At 33.7% G+C, this 19,429-nt stretch overlaps 1 protein-coding gene and 1 long non-coding RNA gene across 3 annotated transcripts in view; one reads left to right on the forward strand and one right to left on the reverse strand.

Moving 5' to 3' along the window:
* The first annotated feature begins 1,124 nt into the window (after nt 1–1,124).
* LOC135123741 (uncharacterized) lies at nt 1,125–6,840 on the forward strand. The gene is made up of 3 exons (XR_010279708.1): nt 1,125–1,285; nt 1,358–1,484; nt 1,537–6,840. It is a non-coding gene; the product is annotated as an uncharacterized LOC135123741 (long non-coding RNA).
* A 2,798-nt stretch (nt 6,841–9,638) lies between these two features.
* LOC135123739 (protein winged eye) overlaps nt 9,639–19,429 on the reverse strand; it is a 173,941-nt gene continuing 164,150 nt past the window's right edge. For both annotated transcript variants that reach the window (XM_064048606.1, XM_064048605.1), the window contains 4 exons: nt 18,511–19,034; nt 18,272–18,451; nt 11,822–11,983; nt 9,639–11,769 (listed from right to left, as the gene is read on the reverse strand). In XM_064048606.1, coding sequence (XP_063904676.1) covers nt 11,542–11,769; nt 11,822–11,983; nt 18,272–18,451; nt 18,511–19,034 — 1,094 coding nt within the window. In that variant the 3' untranslated portion in view covers nt 9,639–11,541. The remainder of the gene's footprint in view (nt 11,770–11,821; nt 11,984–18,271; nt 18,452–18,510; nt 19,035–19,429) is intronic.

Consider the following 19,429-nt stretch of genomic DNA (forward strand, 5'->3'; position numbering starts at 1 on the left):
AAATGCTAAAAATTATAACAAAGGGCTTCAAAAGTTACATTTCTGGAGTTTCTGAACGAACTCTCTGAATCTACAAACGCTTGTTTTCTTTAACATTAAAAATATGGCTTACTGTTCGGTTTTGGAGTGTAATAACAGCCAAAGAAAGTGCGTACATTTCTAAATTACCAAAAAAACAATGTGATTTCAGAGTGGAAAGAATGTTGTGGTCAAAAAGGAATAAATGTAAAAAATGGTAAATTTCCATTTACATTATCAAAAAGAAATTACAATTACAAGAAATTATAATCTTTTTCTTACAGCACGAATATGCTTTGTTTATTGTGAACCAAAACATATAAATAAATGGCGATGCAACAAATAGAATTGGATTACAGCCCTACAAATAGAAGGACGTTATTGTTGGTAGCAATTCGTACGCTACAAATTCCTACCAGTGTAGGAAGTTATGGAAAAATATTTCTGTGGGCAAAATTATTACTCCATACAAAAACGGCTCCACTGAAAAAAATTAAGTACCTGTAGTCGGTGACAAAACTAAAAAAAAAAAAATGCAAAATAAATTTGTTTGGTTAAGACAGTTCTGAACACGATTTAATAAGCGTCTTCCAGCCATTAAATGAGTTGTCTACATAAGATAATCAAGGAGATGAAACATTCAAGAACCAAGGTGAAGTTTGAAAACATAAATTCGCAAAACTTAACAGAAAATATTGTGAAGCGTAGAGAGAAAAGGAAAGACTTGAACAGGAAAACAAGAATCTGACAGCAAAGTTGAAACAAAAAAATTGATCGAAGGTTATTTCAACAGAACTTCCCTCACCCCTGAAGTAAAATAAAAGAAACCCAGCTTTTTAGAAAAATTATAAAATTATTTTATGAGCATTCTTATAGGTTGAAATAAAAATATGTGGAGTACGTTTGCCAAAATTAAAAAACCACCAACATTGCCTTTGCTTCGTACGCGCATTTTCAATTTTGTTTTTTTAGAATTTATTATTTTTATTTTGTTTTTTGGGGTTCATTCGTTTATACGTAAACATGTCCGCCAAATCCTTTACATCCTACACCCTATTCATGCCGCCGCCACTGCGTTGACATACGCTGCGGTTACCAATGCTGAGTAGAGCAGCCACGTTAGTAACCCTCGTGGACCTGGAAGAGGGTGGAAACCTGCAAACCTCTTCGGCTCGGCAGTACCGAGTGGTTCCTCAACAAAACTCCTGCAACGAAAGCCGCTACGCACACAAAATCGTCATCGAAGCAAATATCGGCACTCCACGTGGTAAGTCCTTCTATTTCCTCAGCTGAATTTTCAGCATTTTTTTTTGGGTCCTTCGATCGTGGATATCTGTAGAATGTTGTGCTGTATTATGCAATCGTTCCGCTAGTGGTAAACTGAACTAATCGCTATACCAGAAACGTTATTCGCAAATTTACTTTTTTGATTTTATCGCCCGCTATTTCCAGCGTTTTTGTTTGAGGTTAGTGGTGGATAACCTAAGATTGCTTTTGTGACGATTGTTTGCATTCCAGCTTGTAAGGATAATCATTTCGGTCGCAATATGACTGAAGAGAAAATAAGGAAACTAAACTTTGCAGACGTACTGAAAATAATCGGTTGGTGGCTATATAGGTAGTAGGTACAGCGTGGCGCAAAACGCCGTCGAAGATGAGGAAGTGCACATTAATTTGCTAATGCAAATTACGGATCTCGAACATATTCATACCGGGTTTTATACAAATCATAACACCCGATTGGCTTGATCGAGGACGACCATTTTGATGAAGAAGACGCTGTTCGTAAACGGTTTGACGCAATGTTTTGCTAGTATTAAGGTCATCCATCACAAAATCTTTAAGGAACAAGTGGCTACTCGCTAAGGGCCTCCTCCACTGCGTGCCCGGCCCCATATTAAATTAAATTAAATGATCTAAAATCCTCCTTTCGACGTTTTATGGGGAGTTAACTAGTTTTTTGCCATTTATTGAAATGTTTGACACAATCATCAATAATTCCACAAAAAAAATTAGCAACTTAAAGATTGACATTCACTAATTCCCTAAACGAGCTACCACCAAAAAAAAAAACAAAGTTGCACATGATGGCTATGTCTAACGATTTTTTAAATTCATTTTTCAAATGCAAATTATTCAAATGCGATTTCCCGGCGCTGTTTTTTTTACGGAAACCGTATTCTTGGCATATTTTCATGAAAAATCCATCAAATACATGAGTTCTACACTTTGGGCCAAATATTCTACAGATGATTTCGAAATATATGCAACAATTTTAACCACGACATCACGTGCCGTAGTAGTGTGGAAATATAGAAAAAACAAATTAAAAATCGAATGGGGCAATGGGGCAAACCCCCATGAACCACCCTCGACACGAAGTCACTGATCCACCTTTTAAACAGTAGGTGGAAAAACGTTCGAATAAAAACGGTGTAAACACTCTCAGTTGCAATTAAAAGTAAAACGGAGTATCATTCGTTCATTCATGCATTCATTCATCGTTAAAGGTCAGTGCGAAAGATTATTCGTTGTAGAAACAAATGGTGGCCCTGGGAAGGACCGCTTTTTGGTAATGCTTTAAGGTGATCGATTTTTGATTCTGACGAATGTTTGGTTCTTGCCACAACGATTTTACATTGTTTATTGGAACAAAAATAAGAGCAACTTAGAATGTTTTTAGAAGAAATGTTGAAAATGTTGTCATTGACTACCAATATAGCCTTCAGAACGTTGCAACATGTGTGTTGATGGATAAAAAACCATCGGGAGTTCCACGAACTGTAGCGGCTGCCACTTCCAGTTGTTGTTGAAGCTCTTCGATAGTTTCTGGACACTGTTGATTTCCATAAACTAACTGTTTCATCCAACTGATGCCGGCCCACACATTTATGAAAAACCGTCGTTGAAATGGTACTTCTTGAAGAGCGTGTGGATTTTCATCGGACCAAAAGTAAGTTTTGTGGCTGTTGAAAACGGCATTGCGAGTGAATCCTGCTTCATCCGTAAACAGAGTGCACTTTAAAAAGTCAGGGCGTTCAGGACACTGCTGTAACACCCATTTGCAGTAAATTATACAACGTGGACAATCAGTGGGCTCCAAACCTCGCACTTTTTGGACACGGTATGGATGTGTCCTTGTTCTTTTAATGTACGATGCACTACAAACTGAGAAACTCCAACTTCAACTGCAAGTCGGCGAGTGTTGTTGTCGGGCTCTTCTTCGACGTGTTCCAAAATTTGTTCTTCAGCTTACAGTATTCTTTGTCCTATCACGGCCATGATCGTGAGTTTGAGGTTGAAGGTACCATATTCTCGGAGATGTTATACCACTAACGCAAATGTTCGCGCACACCATAAAGCATTACCATATCGACACACTCTGAATTGGAAAAGATTCACTGTAAACCAACAATGACCTTTCGATGCAAACAACTGATGACTCGCCCTTTTCGTGTTTTTGCACGTTTCTTATCAGTCACTTTTTTGGTTCTTAATCCGAGTCATTCTGTGCCATTCATTGAAAGAAGTAGGCCAAGAAATACTACCAGCGGCATGTATAACAATTTATATTTAATTTTAAATATTTTTTCTAGACGTTCCTACCACTTAGAAGCGTAAACTTTACACAACGCGATGATCTTATTGTGAGCTATCCCCATTTTTTTTTATTGCACATATTTCGAAATCAGGCTGTATGTTCAAGACAATGTTTAAAATTGAAAAAGATTTGGATATCAGCAAGTGTGCAAAATGATTGGCTTTCTAAAAACAAAAACAAAAAAATTATAAAGCAAAAAAATCGAAAATTTTGTCGATGGAACAAATAAATGAATTTTTGTGGCTTTTGATGATTTTTAATAGTTACGATATGAAATTGATAATGGATTAGTAGGCATCCTATTTAAAAATTTATTGCACAGGTTACTCTTATCATTGGCCGGGCAGGAAATGTATGAAATTAAGAAAGAGTGAAACGAAACTTCGACGTTTTTTCATACATTATGCTATCAAAAAATATACTAGTTTTCAAAAACAACTTTAGTTTCCTTCCTCAAAAAAGTGCTAAATTTCTAAATCTTCCGGAAGCGTCATTATACACGGGTCACTATTTCCGACGTACCTGAGCATTTCTTCTTGTTGATGCAGGAGCTACTATAGATGTTTTAAAACATCGTGGGGGCTGGAAGTCAAGTAGTGGCCGTAGGATACGTAGAGAATTCAGTGAATAATAAAAAACAAATTGCTTAAAACATTCGCAGTCTTATGATGAAAATGAAGCTAGCAAATTTGGTAAAAACAACGAAGGGCTCTATCTTCGGGTTTCATTTGGAATGCAGGATCCTAAAATTTTGGGCTACTAAAAAAAGAAAAAGTCCATGAAGCCCTTCTACAAATCGATAAAAATTCCTACGTTAAATTAATGACAGCGGGTGGTATTTATATTTGTCAGCTACGATTATTGCATTGCATTTGATGGTTTAGAAGTTATTCACTGCTTTAATTGCGACGTTTTGGTTACGCCTCTCGGTTGTGTAAACTGCCTACGGCAAGGTATTAAAGATGACCAAATTGTAGACACGAATCATGCTGTTTGGGATCATCATGTCCTGTTCACTGTGCAGCCCTCGAAAGACTTAAAACAGATATTTTTTCAGCATAGCAAACAACTACAAATTCGTTCGGAAATGAGGTTGAAGCACATGGGCCTGACAAGTTTGCACAGTTTTCCATTACGTATACAAATATTGCCTCTTTATTTGCTAAGTCGAATTTTTTCACTTTATATGTTCAACAACAGAATCCTGACTGTATTACATTAAGCGAATCCTGGTTATCACCTGTTATTCCAAACTCTCTAATAGCTCGTAATGACTACAATATCTATCGCACTGATCGCACTTTACGAGGAGGAAGAGTTTGCATATTTAAAAAAAAAATGTTTTTAAATAGTTCGCCGTAAAAAGTTATGGCAAAAATTTTGGCAAAATTGACCTGGTTGGTGTTGAGGTCAGGTATTGTTCTTACAGCTTTTTTATGTTCTGCGTTTATCGACCACCTGCTAGTTCCATTGTAGACGATCAGTCTTCATTTGATGAAATCAAGTCCCTCAGTAATATTCATCTTAATTTCTTAATATTCGGAGATTTTAACTTTCCTAAAATTTCATAGCCAAACATGCAGTTATTAGATAATAATAATTCTGCCCTCGTAATTGTGGATATGCTTCTGGAAACCATGTTGTACAATCGATTACTTCACCCAGGATCCATGGGAGGTTTTTACAAATGTACTATCTGATTTAATACACAAAAATTCTAAAACTTACAAGATCAAATACAATATGAAAAAACCTTGGATTCAACAAATTTTCGTAAAACGTGCAAGAACGAAGAAACGAACATACTAGCTGATTTATTTGGTAACGTGTTTACTGCCCAACTTAGCGGTAACCTGCCACCATGCACAACACCTCGACTAAAACCATCTCTCCTCCCTTGACGTTTATCATGACTAGTGCATTCCAGACATCAGTACTTCCACCAATTTGGCTTTAGGCTCAAGTTATTCCTTTATTCAAAGAGGGCGATAAAAACGAATTTGCTGTAAAATCATGGAAAGAATCATATGCCGTCACCTTCGCCAATTTTTAATTGATAATAATGTAATTTCCTCAAACCAACACGGTTTTGTACCTGGCAGGTCCACCGTTACATGCCTACTTCGATACCTAAACGACTGGTCATTATCATTAGAAATAAACGAGCAAGCGGATGTCATTTATTTAGATTTCGAAAAGGCGTTTAATGGCGTTCCGCATCGTCGCTTACTGTCTAAGTTAGAAAGTTCTGGAGTGCGAGGTCTTTTGCTAGAATGGAATGAGGTTTTCCTAAGCGACCGGTACGTTAATGTAAGAGTAGCTTCATCGTTTTCTACAAAACGTAAAGTACTGTCTGGTGTTCCATAGGGATCAGTTCTAGGTCCAGTATTATTTCTCGTTTATGTATCAGATCTGCTATTTTTATTAAAGTTCTCTCACGTTTTTTTATGCCAACGATGGCAAATTGTATGGTACGAGTAACCCAGCAACAAGTTCGCACATTATTCAAGATGACCTTTCAGTGTCTTACAGCTGGACTGGCATCTGACTAATGCCTTTAAATATTCACAAGTGTGTTGTTTTTCATTTGGGCAGACTCTTCACCACCTACTTAGGTGATACCTTCGGCAGCAAACTTTCTTTTTCGCAGCAAGTCACGCATATCGTCGAATATGTTAGTGTCATTTGGTTTCCTACACTAATAAAATAAGGGACAAACAACTAATTGAAAAAGTACAGCGTCGCCGTTTGAAAACTGTTGTAATTTTGACAAATGCAAGTTATGAGGATAGACTAGCCGTATTAAAACTTCCAACTTCAACATCACGTCGCATATTTAATGATCTCGTGTATACTTTTAAAACCCTCAATCATAAGCTTAGTGTAGATGTTGCCACCATTGTTGTTCTAGCTGATGTATCCCACTTTCGTGGTCACTCTAAAAAACTGTTTCATGAAAAATATAAAACGAAATAGCGACAGCAATTTCTAACGAGTACTGTGTTTAAAATTTGGAACAGTCTGAATGTAGAAAGTATAAATTGGGGTTCCCCCGTTGAGTACAATAAACCATTTATTTATTTATTAAAAATTCCAATAGTGTGATAGTTTTTAAAACCAGACTAAAAAATTATTTTGATATGCCCGTAGCGTAATATACAGTAACGAGAACAATCTTCTCTTGAAGGCAAGCAGTAATCATCTAGCTGCTGTATTTTGTTCCTTCGGATGAGCACAATAGGTTTTTACCTCTGCTCGATATTTATATAATAATAATATTAAAATAATAATTTTTGATCAAAATAAAGAATGTTAACCGTCCACGTCCAGTAATGCCTCGACTATTGCAAAGTGTTCAACCAACAAGAAACGGCCACATAGAAGCCAAGCATCAGCAGAATCAAGTGCAGCTTAGAACCTTTATTTGTCGCAGATCCAGACTGATGCTAATAAGAATCATTTATTTAATTTTGTTAAATGTAAAAGCATAAATTTAAACGTGTACTTTAACGAATAAATTATTGTTGTCATGGTAATTGAATTTATTTCTCTTTAACCCGTGGGATTTTTCTTTACATTTAGTCCCTTGGGAACAAATGAACCACTTTAGGCCAAAAAATTGGATTTAAATCAGCCATTTAATCCCAGAAGTGCAAAAAATATTTAATTGTGTTGACGTTTAAGTTTGTTTCGTCTTCAAGGCACTACAGATTTTTAAAATTTGTCATTTTTATTTCTCGGGTAGGTATATTGGAGGTTGGAGGTATCTGCATCTTAAATAATGACCTCTTTAATGTGAATTTCTATGTGTACTACTTTAGGATTACTATTAATTTGCAACATATTGTGCAACATACAACATATGCTTTTTGTGGTTCATTCAGTCTCTGATTTTTAACCTTACGTGTGTGGTATTTTGAAAAAAATTAACTTGTAAAACATAATTTTACAATGTATGTTAGAAACCACAAAATTAATTCCTCGGAAATTTTGTACACCCGTAAGGATTAAATCCAATGTTTGTATAGATCTGATGTCGTGTTGTGTATAACTTATATACTTTTTTAAGCTAATAAAGTATCCTATATTAACGAATCACTGTATTTATACGAAGTCTTACGAACTTTGCTACTTAAATTATGTATACGTCAGATTTATACGGGTACTGAGATTAAGTAATGCTAATGATATACATTGATTAGATTAATAAAAAAAAACTTTTGAGATCCTAGAATTACAGCATACAAATTCATCGTCTATTATTCTCTGCTTCTCACCCCATCCGTAAAAGCTTAGCCTAACTACCAATAATTCATAATTTTATATAATACACAATTTTGTTATTATTTTTATTGGCTAATATTCTTAGTTTTTAATATAACTTCTTAAATATTATTCCAAAGGTCGCGCATCAATTATACTGCACAAATTCTAAGTTTGGTATAAATTTGAGTTTTTTGTTGATTATAATAATATACAAAATAATTTTCTAAATATGGGCTAAATTCACATTTTAGATATTCTGAAAAAAAAAAGTTTCATTGAATATGATTTCGAGATGTGAGATCCCTTATGAATACCATTAAGATACGCCACTGAATTGCTTCTATGAATTTTGGTTCGAGATTTATTTCGCTTCTCACTCCGTCCTTTATATACATTCGTCCATGTGTGCATACCATATCTATGTACTTACATCACACTTGGCCCTGGCCGACTACAGAACCTTTATCATTATCACTTTAGTTCGCCCGTTGTAAAAATATATCTAAATACCACAGATGTGTTTAAAGTACTTACTTCTTCATTTATTACTTCCTGAACGTAAGCAAGGGAGTATTGCAATTGAGTCCACGGGGCGACTGGCTGCTTCCAAATTTTCTCGATGTGCAACGACTAGAATTCGAAAAAATGGGTCCCCGTCCACATCAGTATATCTAGCTGTCCTCCGTCTGTGTTGATTTTTGTTAGACTGATAATTTCCGAAACTACCAGATCGATTGTTGTGAAATTTTATATGTGCATTATCTGCAAAACCGAATGCTTTAAAATTGTGCAGATGTTTTAAAGTTATTATAAGCATGATAAATTTTTAATCAAAATGCATATATTTGCTTATCCCTCCAAAAAATTGATGACGTCACCCTAAAAATATCCTTATATGTGCAAAAGATGATGGGTCTATACTTTTAATTTATCACTGCATTAATATTTTTTAGATTTGCTTATACAGGGTGTCTCAAAAAATTAATGAATCAATCAATTTATTTTATTGATTAAATCAAGAATTGCAAAAACTGAATACTTTGAAATCTTGCAGACGCTTTGAAGTTATTGTAAGCATGGTAACTTTTTAAGTAAAATATATATGTTTATCAGCCCCAAAAAATTGATGAGTCAGCTCAAAATTTTGCCGAATAAATCCTATCTAAAATGTGCGAACATGTGATGAGTTTTTACTTGTGATTTACTTATACCTATAGGTGGCTCAAAAAAATTAATGGGTGTATCAATATATTTTATATTTTTATTGAAATCAGGACCGGTTCAATCCATTTTCCCGAAAATTTGGGAATACAAAACTGTTATTATTAGTATTACACTGCACCGATCTAAATTGATTGATATACGTGTCCTTACAAAAATGTTGATGACGTCATCGCTTTACATTTACATTAACAGTACATACACATGTTTATTTCAAATTATAGGGGTTCTCATACGAAATAAAATTCCCAAAATCAATTTTATAATTTTTCGAAAATGCTGGATGTTTCACTGTATTCCAATGGCGAAGGAAGTTCTGTCGAAATAAATGTGATGGTTTGTAGGCGATCTTTGATTTTCCCATACTTGCACGTTTAAGGTAAAGTTTCAGAATAATAATAATCATCAATGTAAATGCGTGGCCTTGATATTTGCTGTCCAAGCCATGGACATACTAAACTTATGGATTGCTCTGCTCGCGATGTCTCCGCCCAAGTCATCCGTAACTGACTTAAAAAAATTTCTCATATAATTATTTATAAAAAAGAGGTTTATTCTTAGTTACTAAATATAATCCAACATTCCTTTGTTTTGTGAAGAGGACACATGGTGGGAACTAATACAAAAAGTATTTATTTTCACATCGTACAATATGTATTGCAAAAATGAGTAATCAGGTCCGAGTGTCGATATTCAGAACAGCGCTAGGTAAACATTAAAACAAGTTTTTTTTTGCAAATCGGTGTATTTTAATATCAAGGATAATATCATCCACGTAGTTTACACGACAGCAAAAGTATACATATGTACAATTTTTTTTCATTGTTATAGACCCTGCTTATCATCAAAGCAATAATATTGTTTGCTTTACTTAGCACCATCTCTACAAACAGTATGCAAAAATATTACTTTTCATACACACCTATATTAAAATATGATTTCCTCTTGTATACAATTCAAAATAGAGGTACATACATATAGAAATTTTTTTTGACATTTTACAATAAATAACCACACATGGTTCTCTAGATTAAATCTGCTTTTTTATACATTTCCTTAAGTAAATCAAGAAATAACGTGGTGTTAAATAAAAATAAATCAACATGGTCACGTACTCGTATATTTAATAATAATTATGACACAGTACACAACGAAATGAAAAATATATTCAATTGCAATGATGTTGATATAATTTTTACAAAACACGCTTTTAAAATAATATATTAATAAAAAATCACATAAACAGTATAAACTCAGATAATTACTCGGTTGTATACTTCTAAGCACCTAAAACTAAATTGATTTTTATAAGCGTATTGGTACAAATTCAAATGAAAGATTGTGGAAGAATGATACATTATTCCTTATAGAGACATTTACTGTTTCCTATTGTATTGTATAGTATGAAAAAGCATCTGAAAGCGACTAAGTATATTAAGATATATTTTTAGTACTGAGAGATCTAAGTACATACTAAACAAGAGTACATTGCACATTTATTTTTCTTTTCTTTTTTTCTTGGTTTATAATAAATACCAAAAACTCTGAAATTTTTTGACAAGACACTTTCCCAGTCTTTTCTTTATTTCAATAAAAAAATATAAACCATGTCCACTTATTTCTTGTTTTAAAGTACTTTAAGCCTAATTCACTTTTGTTCTCTTAAAATTTTTACTTCCTATGGATAAATTCATGCATCCCCACTCATTAAACAAGTTAAGTACAAACACTAATGTGTCAACAAATTTTAGAGCTTTTGTTAATACTGATTCCAATAGTAGTCACTAGGTCTTTTAGACACAATTTACAATGTTAGGCACCCACATCAGACCAATAGTTCCAAAGATTGATGAGAGATTTATGGATACCAATATAAGACCAACATGACTTAGGCTACTGGCAAATTCTATGAAAATATATTTTTTAATATATATATATATATTGTGCAAAACTATAACATATAATATTTACATATGAGTTATATCCACATACAGAATTTGATAGAAAAATCCATGACTATATGAAACAACAAATAATACAAAATAGAAAAAATGCACTGTTCAGATTGTCCAAATGAAAAAACAGTATTAGTGCACAAACCTACAACAGAATATACACCTAAATGTAAGAATTCTCTTAGTCAATATTCTTAAGAATTGTTCTATCAAATCACCACAACTTTGTCCAAAATGCAAGAATAGCTTCCGCTTAATAGTATTTGTACATTTTTTCTCAAGCTATGATGTCATAAAGTAACTTTGAAAGAAATATTTAAAACTTAACATTTCAACTCAGAGTATATCAAATTTAAAATAAAACTGCGTACTTATATATTTCCAATATAGCACCGAAAATCACTATTGTAACAATTTACATGTATGAATTATTATTTTCAAAGATCGGATTATTGCTTCATTCCGCGTGTTATTACAACATCAGTCTGGTTTTGAGAAAGGAATATTTGGCTCCATTTTCAAAGTAGTCGTCGTAGGATCATAATGTCCTGCTAAGTAATAGATATCGTTGTTGTCGTAAATAGTCGCATAACGCTGGGGGTCATCTCCTAATCGTTCTGTATATTCTCGTAATGGCAACACTTCACATTTATGCGATATTGTTTGGACATCGTTTTCATCGACGTGCGGTGATTCAAAAAGAGCTCCCTTCAATGAAGACATACTGTAGATTTTAAGGACAAGGTGCAAAACTACTTACGGGATATTGCAAATTTAAAGGACAACCGACTGTTTCTTCTGGATGATAGAACCATTTCACTTTAACAACCATAGTCCCACATAGCTCCCACATTGCCTCAATTTTACCAATGTAAGGTCTATCAGGTCTACCAGTTGAAAGAAATACGGCTGAATCTCCAACCTTGACAGAAAAACAATATTAATACAAGTTCAATAACTTATAAGCAACCATGCACTAACATCATCTTGCAAATTAATTACAAGTTCTAACTACAAATTAAAAGACAAATTTTACTATAATTGCCACAATCCGAAATCTGTTAAAAAAATTCCAATTAGTTAGAACCAGTAATTCATACATTTTGATTTTCAAGAATTTGTTTAATAAACTGATGGAAATTGAGAAAATATTTTTCAATGTTGATATTTAAATAATCGTTAAGGTTTCCAATAGTAACAACAGATACTGTTTATTCAAAAATTAAAATACCACCACATGTTGAATTAAGTTGGTGACAAATAAAACTCCTCTAAGGTTTATTTTTATATTGGCAAGTTGGCAGTACAAACAACTTCAAATTTGAAATTTTATGACAAAAATGTTATAATAAAGTAAACAAAAACAACGTGTTTTGAATAAAAACCATCCTCATCCTAATCTCATTTTTTTTGGCATCAATAATCTCCCAAGACAATGTTGTCGGTTGAGTTTTCGGACTATCTTGCCAGTCTTTTAATTTTTGAACAGATAATACCGAACCGTAAATATTGGCTTATACCGACAAAGTATGTATCATGAACTTTTGGAAACCTTAATTGTGTACATTTAGGAATTCAAATAACTAACCTTAATAAAATTAAAAGTGACCTAGTTACTGCATTAGATTCCTTTTCAGTAGTGGTGTGATAAAAAAAAAATGCAATCGAATCATTGAACATGAAATCGGATGAGTGGGTGGATACATAAATGAATTAACTTATTCAGTCGGACGACACATTAATTCAATTTACTGGGGGCAAGCGTTTTCACGTTCAAGATACGAAGCGATTACAAATTTTCTACCAACTTTGTGAAGCAACCTACCATTAATTAGGAGGCCAAAATTGGATGTTGTATTGCTTTTATGTTATATACAGGTGATTCACGAGGAATAATGAGCCTTAAGAAATGTTGATACAACTAACATTACTTTTCATAGCTAATTTTGCTATACTTCTATACAGGATTGCGGCGCATCCCCGCATTTCCGCAAAGAAGTGAACCACAAATTAGACGCAATGTATGCAAAGAAGTGGACAGGTTGGGTTTCAATTATTCATTGACCCCTATGAATCCTGATACAACTCCACTAGATTACTTTTTATGGGGAACAATAACTGATGTGCTTCGTTTTTATGTTCTGTTCGTTATTAAATCACCTTTTCCCTTAGTGTTTCACTTATTTGAGTTTTTTGATTTTAATGTCAAAACTGACAAACTTAGATATGTTAACATTTTATTAAAAACAGAATTTTGAATCTACATAACCTCTGCATCAAAAAATTTTTTCAGGCTAATTATTCCTCGTGAATCAGCCTGTATATTGCTAAATACTGAGTGACTATTAATATTTGTGAATTTTTTTTGTCAGCTTGGCAACCTATTTAAAAATGACATTTATGACAGCTGCCATCGTCTCAACCGATCACCACGTTTCTTAGACATGTCAAAATTGACAACTGTGAAGTAACGTACTACAGAATTTCCAACACAAAAATTTGTTTGAATCATTAATAGTCACCTCATACTTTAAAAGTTGTTTGGAGACTATCAGTTCATCATTAATGTTAATGTTTTTTAGTATCAATATTCGATATTATTAAATTATCAACCCCATGAGAGAAATACAATACTCCTAAAACCAATCTACATATAAGCTACGGAGCTTGTGTTTTTTTATATTACAGTCTTTTTTTATGCAGTAATTTCTTGTTATTGAATTTGTACACTTAACAATTTTCCGGCGTTTTAGGTGTGATGATTTGGTTCGCTTTAATCAACAAATTTACTTCTAGTTCCTTCTAAATGAAATTATATTTAACAGTTATTTATGACCTGATTGTAAGAATTAAACTTGAAAACAGTGATAAATGCAACTAACACTTAAATAACGCGAAGAATGCGATTGCAACAAACAATCATATAATATTGTGCAAAAATTGCCTTAAGTATCATATGCAATAACAATATTTAGATAGTTTGCATTTATTTTGAATAGTGAAACAAGCCTGTAAAAATAGTATTCATGGAGTTGCAATAATTTGAAGTTAAAAAAAGCTGTAACATGAACAAATGTTAAGTACGTGAAAAGAAAACATTTGAAATACTGTTACGACTATTTGAATAAATCAAATTATTTATATATATCTCTGTTTTTAATAGCAAAATTTCGAAACATGCATAACAAGCACAGCTTAATATTAAACATGGTTATCCAATTCAATAAAGAAATGTGCGGTATAATATATAATTGTACATATCTACATGTTCGAAATAGATTGCCGCATATTTGTAAAAATTCTAAACACTATCAATTTTGGCAACGGAAAAAGACAAACCTTATCCCAGAATTTGTAGCCGTGAATAGTACTTACTAGGGATAGGCGGAAAGAAGTGATTGACTCACACCACTAGTCCTCACAGGCGTACGGCCGAAGTGAACGCGAAGTAAAGCTCTTATTAATTATTTATATCTATCCAGTGAATTTGGTGTCCAACTTAAACTACTTAAAGCGAAAGTATAAGTTAATTTTAGCAAAATTTCGGACTTAAAACACACTTGTCTGACCCATGAAAATGTAAAACGCTTCGTAATTCTGTGTGCAAACAATGCAATTGTCTTGCATGGGAATGGATAAATATTTGAATTAACGGATTGATAGGTGGACCTCGAACGACCATGATAGTGAGGTGCGAAATTGTAGTGGGGGTTATTTGCCGAGTTTTCACTAAACTGCGCCTAAACCTAGTGATTACAGTTTATATATAATGATGTGTATTTTAAACGCAAAGAAAAAATTAGCTTCGATTGGGTTGTACAAGACATCCAAATTTTTAATTTCATGTTTACTTGGTGATTTTTTTTTAGAAGAAAATTTACAGTTTATGCAGCTTTTAAGGCAAAAATAAATAATTTTCCTATACAAATTAACTGGTATATAACAGCACAGTTCCTACTTAAATAAATGACGCTATTTACAAAATTAAACAAATGGACAAGTATCATCGAAAAAAGCAGAAATAAATGCTCCAATTAAATTAATCAACGTGCTTTTCTTTAAAATCCATTCCGATTTCATGCACTACTACTACTACTAGTGTTATTCATTTGCTTCTCTACACATTATTTCACAATTCCAAGCTATGAAGCATTCAAACATTCACTTGCAATCATAATTTGATTCATTCTATATAAAATTATTTGTAGAACAAACTGAAACGTAGATTTTCGGAGTGTAACTGAATATGAATTCTAAATTAAATAGCTTTGTTTGAAACACGTTTTCATTTACACTCAAGAAATATTTTCTATAACATATCTCTCCTTTTACATTTGGATATACTGTAACTGTTAAGACGAAATTTAGAATGCATAAATAACCGCCGAGCAACAAAAACATCGAAAAAAAAATGTAACTCACAGCTTACTCTACACACAATATTCAAAGAAGTCACAGGAGAAAAATAAAACCCAAAGCATATTTATGTGGTATTTATAAAAAAATATTATGAAAGTTTAATACAACATACAGGTGTTCGGAATGTCGCGAACATCCTCCAAGGTGCTTGATACAAAACGAGAAAAATGTTTAAAAAATTCCATCGCTTATTTGGTATAGGAAATGGCGCTCTAAATGGTAAAGAATTAATAATAAAAATAAGGATTAAGAAGCAATTATTTGAAGCTCATATTGATCTGAAAAATTAACCATGACACATGAAAGAGCTACAGATAAAAAAAAATTAAAAAGTGTTAAAAATAATTGATTTTTAAGTTTAACAGAAACTACGTGCAGCAACAAATGTGGCGTCATATCAGCTGAACAACCACAAACAATTCGTTGTTGCGCAAATGGTGTAAGTGTAGCTCAGGTTTTGAGTTATTTTGTTTCCGTCAATAACTGACGTTAATGTAAAAGTGAAACATGTTTTTTTTTTCAATGAATACGCGATATGTACATATTGGCGAGCGTTTGGGAAATGCTACAGAAGGTGTATGTCAGTATGCATTACGATATCCAAATCAGCAGTATCCGCAAAGAAATGTCTTGGTAAGGTTAGAACGACTCTGGGCATTTGGACTTTCCTGCCACGAACTACAAGGACCCCCGAGGCAGAAGAAGCTGTCCTTGAACAATTACAACAATGACCTGAACCAAGCATGCGTCAAATCAGCAGAGAATTGGGGATTCCGAAAAATATAGCCCATGAAATCGTAAAAACAGAAAAATTACATCCTTCTCATTACACTAAAGTGCAAGCCCTTCAAGATGATGACTTTTCACAGAGAAGAAACATTTTCAATTGGATTCTTGGGCACATTGCCGAAAATGGAAAGTTTACAAAGTAAGTACTGTGGACAGATCAGGTCACTTTTCGTAGAAATGGAATATTTTATGCTCAGAATAATCATTGAATAATCATTACTGGGCCTCTGAAAATCCACACGGTAGACATCAACACCGATTTGCTGTCAATGTTTGGGCTGCCATAATTAATTTTAAGATTGTTGCCAAAACGCATGGACGGAAATGTTTTTTAAATCTTTTAACTGGGCATTTCCAACAAATAATTAACGAACTTCCTTTACACGCCGTAAGAGACCTTCAATGGTTTCCATTAGATGGAGCTCCAGTCCATTTTTCTACTACAGTGCGCGAATGGTATTCATTACGAAAATCGATGGATTGGAAGAGAAGGTCCTCTGGCGGCGTGGCCACATGAGTTAATATGATAGAATCCACACTGCCGTTGCGACAGTAACCCAAGACATGCTCCAACGTGTACACAGCTATATTGCTAGAAGAGCAAACGCTTACCGTGAAGCAAATGGATAAAGTTTTTAACATTTATTATAAAATATTACTGGGTGTTATGCTATTAGTGTAGGTTTTTTACATTTTCCTTGTTTCATCTTGAAATCATTTATTTCTGTTTAATGAATTAACTTGTTGCTTAAGTTGATTGTAAAGCGAAAATAAAAGAGATGATATTTTTTGAAATATTTTTCTCACTTTGTGCGACATCGTCCAATATTGCACCTTCAAGGAAGTACGCGACATTCCGGACAACCTGTGTATTTGTATGTACAATCGGTGGACATATAAAACTGGTATAGTAGCTTGGACAGATATTGTAGCCGTCCATAGAGTCGAAATTTGCGAATAAAAATAAAATAAAACCGGTTCAAACGGAGCCGACGGTGGCTTGCAAATTCTGACGTCACTCTGGCATACGTTGCACAGAGACGTATTTAATATTGAATGTCATCTTTTCCGTTATGATATAATTTGTTTAATTTCTGAGCTCAATCTCGTCAATAAAAACGAAGCTCTGTTCACTGTACACAAGTTGTGGTATGGTATATTCATCGTTACGGAGGTAGGTGGAGCGAAAAAACTAGTCATCTTAGCAGCAAAGACGGCTATAAACTAATCCACGTGGACTGTTTGTTTCCTGTCATATTTTAGTTTGCTTGAACCAATTGTGTTGCACCAAACGGCTATTGCACTTGTTGAAATACATTTTCAAACTTCCATGTTTCTCTAGATCGTCGGTTTCGTAGCTGTGTGACAAATCGTTTGTCGTAGATAGAAAATAGTAAGATTACAGTGACCCTAAGATTTTGTGCAGACGACCTTAGATACACCCCTGTGTGATGCGACGCGTGCCGTAGTGACAGAACTTGCAAGCAATCGTCGGCTCCGTTTGAGCTGGTTTTGTTTTATTTTTATTCGCAAATTTCGACTCTATGGACGGCTACAATATCTATGCAGGCTACTATACAAAGATAATTTTCCTAATGTGTATCAAGCTTGATTCCCGGGACTGTTGCCGACTAAATATGCGTCATCCATCTATCATGGGACATAACATCGACGTCAAAAAGACAGATTTACACAAGCTACAGTTTTCATTTTTCTTATAATTTTTATGACAGTCTGTATCAGTTTTATATGTCCACCGATTGTACAATACCCTAATAGGATTACTCAATCAAGTGACTTAAATTGTCAAATGTAACTTCTTATAATATCTTTAGTACATATGTAAAAATACGTGGTTAGCTTATGTCATATTTTAAGAATATTACATAGCTTACCTTTTGCATCAAGTAAGGGAAATATTTGACGTTGCAATAAATACAAACAAGGTGAGCATGTTATACTAAAACTAATAAAAACTTAGACAATTAAAAATTATACATACAGTTATTGTCTCCTTTCCTCGCTGTATTGCTTTATAAAATTGCTTTCGGGATCGTCCCTTGGCTCTCGGTCTTTTGTATCCTTTGCCTGACCAACCCCATAATTGTCGAGCTGGTAGAAATGCACTCATTTTACTACGACTTTCGCATGATTCCTGTCTATCTCTTATCTTCTTCGATTTCTAAAATGACATCCATACACCTTTTAAAACAATAATACAAACAACATTCAAATACTTACGCTAGATTTTTTAGCTTCAAGAATATCATCCATCGTAACTTCATCTTCTGGATTAAAAACTGACGAGTCTTCTTCTTCCTCACCTCGGTCATTACTTTCGCTATCACAATCTTGATTGTCCACCGATTGTACGATCTTTACTTCTTTACTGTCGTCGTAATGGTGGTGCTTCTTGTGTTTTCTATGTTTTTTGTGGTGTTTTTTATGTTTGCAATACTCATCTGTACACTTGTGTTTCTTTTTCTTTTTCTTATCTTCGTGCAATAGTTTCTGTTTCAATTTGTCACGTTTCTTTTTTTTTAAACGTTTACGTTCTTTATGAGATTCGACATCTGGTTTGTTGGTGTCCTTATTTTCCTTTTCGGGGTCTTTTTCAACTTCTGCAATCGGTTTCAAAGAAACTGAAGAAGCGACAGGTTGTGCTACTAATTGCTGAGTTGATTGTCGACGATCTTCTGCCGAAACACTAGTAGAAGTTCGACGTCGTCGTTTACTTAAGCTTAGTAGAGGGTTCGGATCGTATTCTGTGCACGGAAAAAAATGGATAACATTTAAAATGTACAACAACGAAAACATAAATTATAAATTAACTTTTAAAAAAAATAATTGGTTTATATGGTAACAGCATACAAAGTGCCACGAACTTGGTCTGTAAAAAAATCTTATATTAAGTAGACAAAATTGTGGCGCCCCCACGGAAACAAATTATTCTGAAATTTAAAAATTGCTATTACATATTTGATTTTCTACAGTTGAAGCTCCCACCGTTGCATGAGTTCTTATTGATAAATAATTTTTACTTTTAGTGGCAGCCCAAATTTTCTTCAATTTTAATGTAAGAAATCGTACTAATGCAACCTTTCACAAACATTTACTGACAACATATTTTGGCCTTCTAAGGCCTGGAAATAAATTATAT

The sequence above is a fragment of the Zophobas morio genome, unplaced genomic scaffold, assembly GCF_036711695.1.
Source record: "Zophobas morio isolate AGI-343-1 ecotype UQ-CSIRO unplaced genomic scaffold, CSIRO_AGI_Zmor_V1 ptg000006l, whole genome shotgun sequence".
NCBI classification, from domain to species: Eukaryota; Metazoa; Arthropoda; class Insecta; order Coleoptera; family Tenebrionidae; genus Zophobas; species Zophobas morio.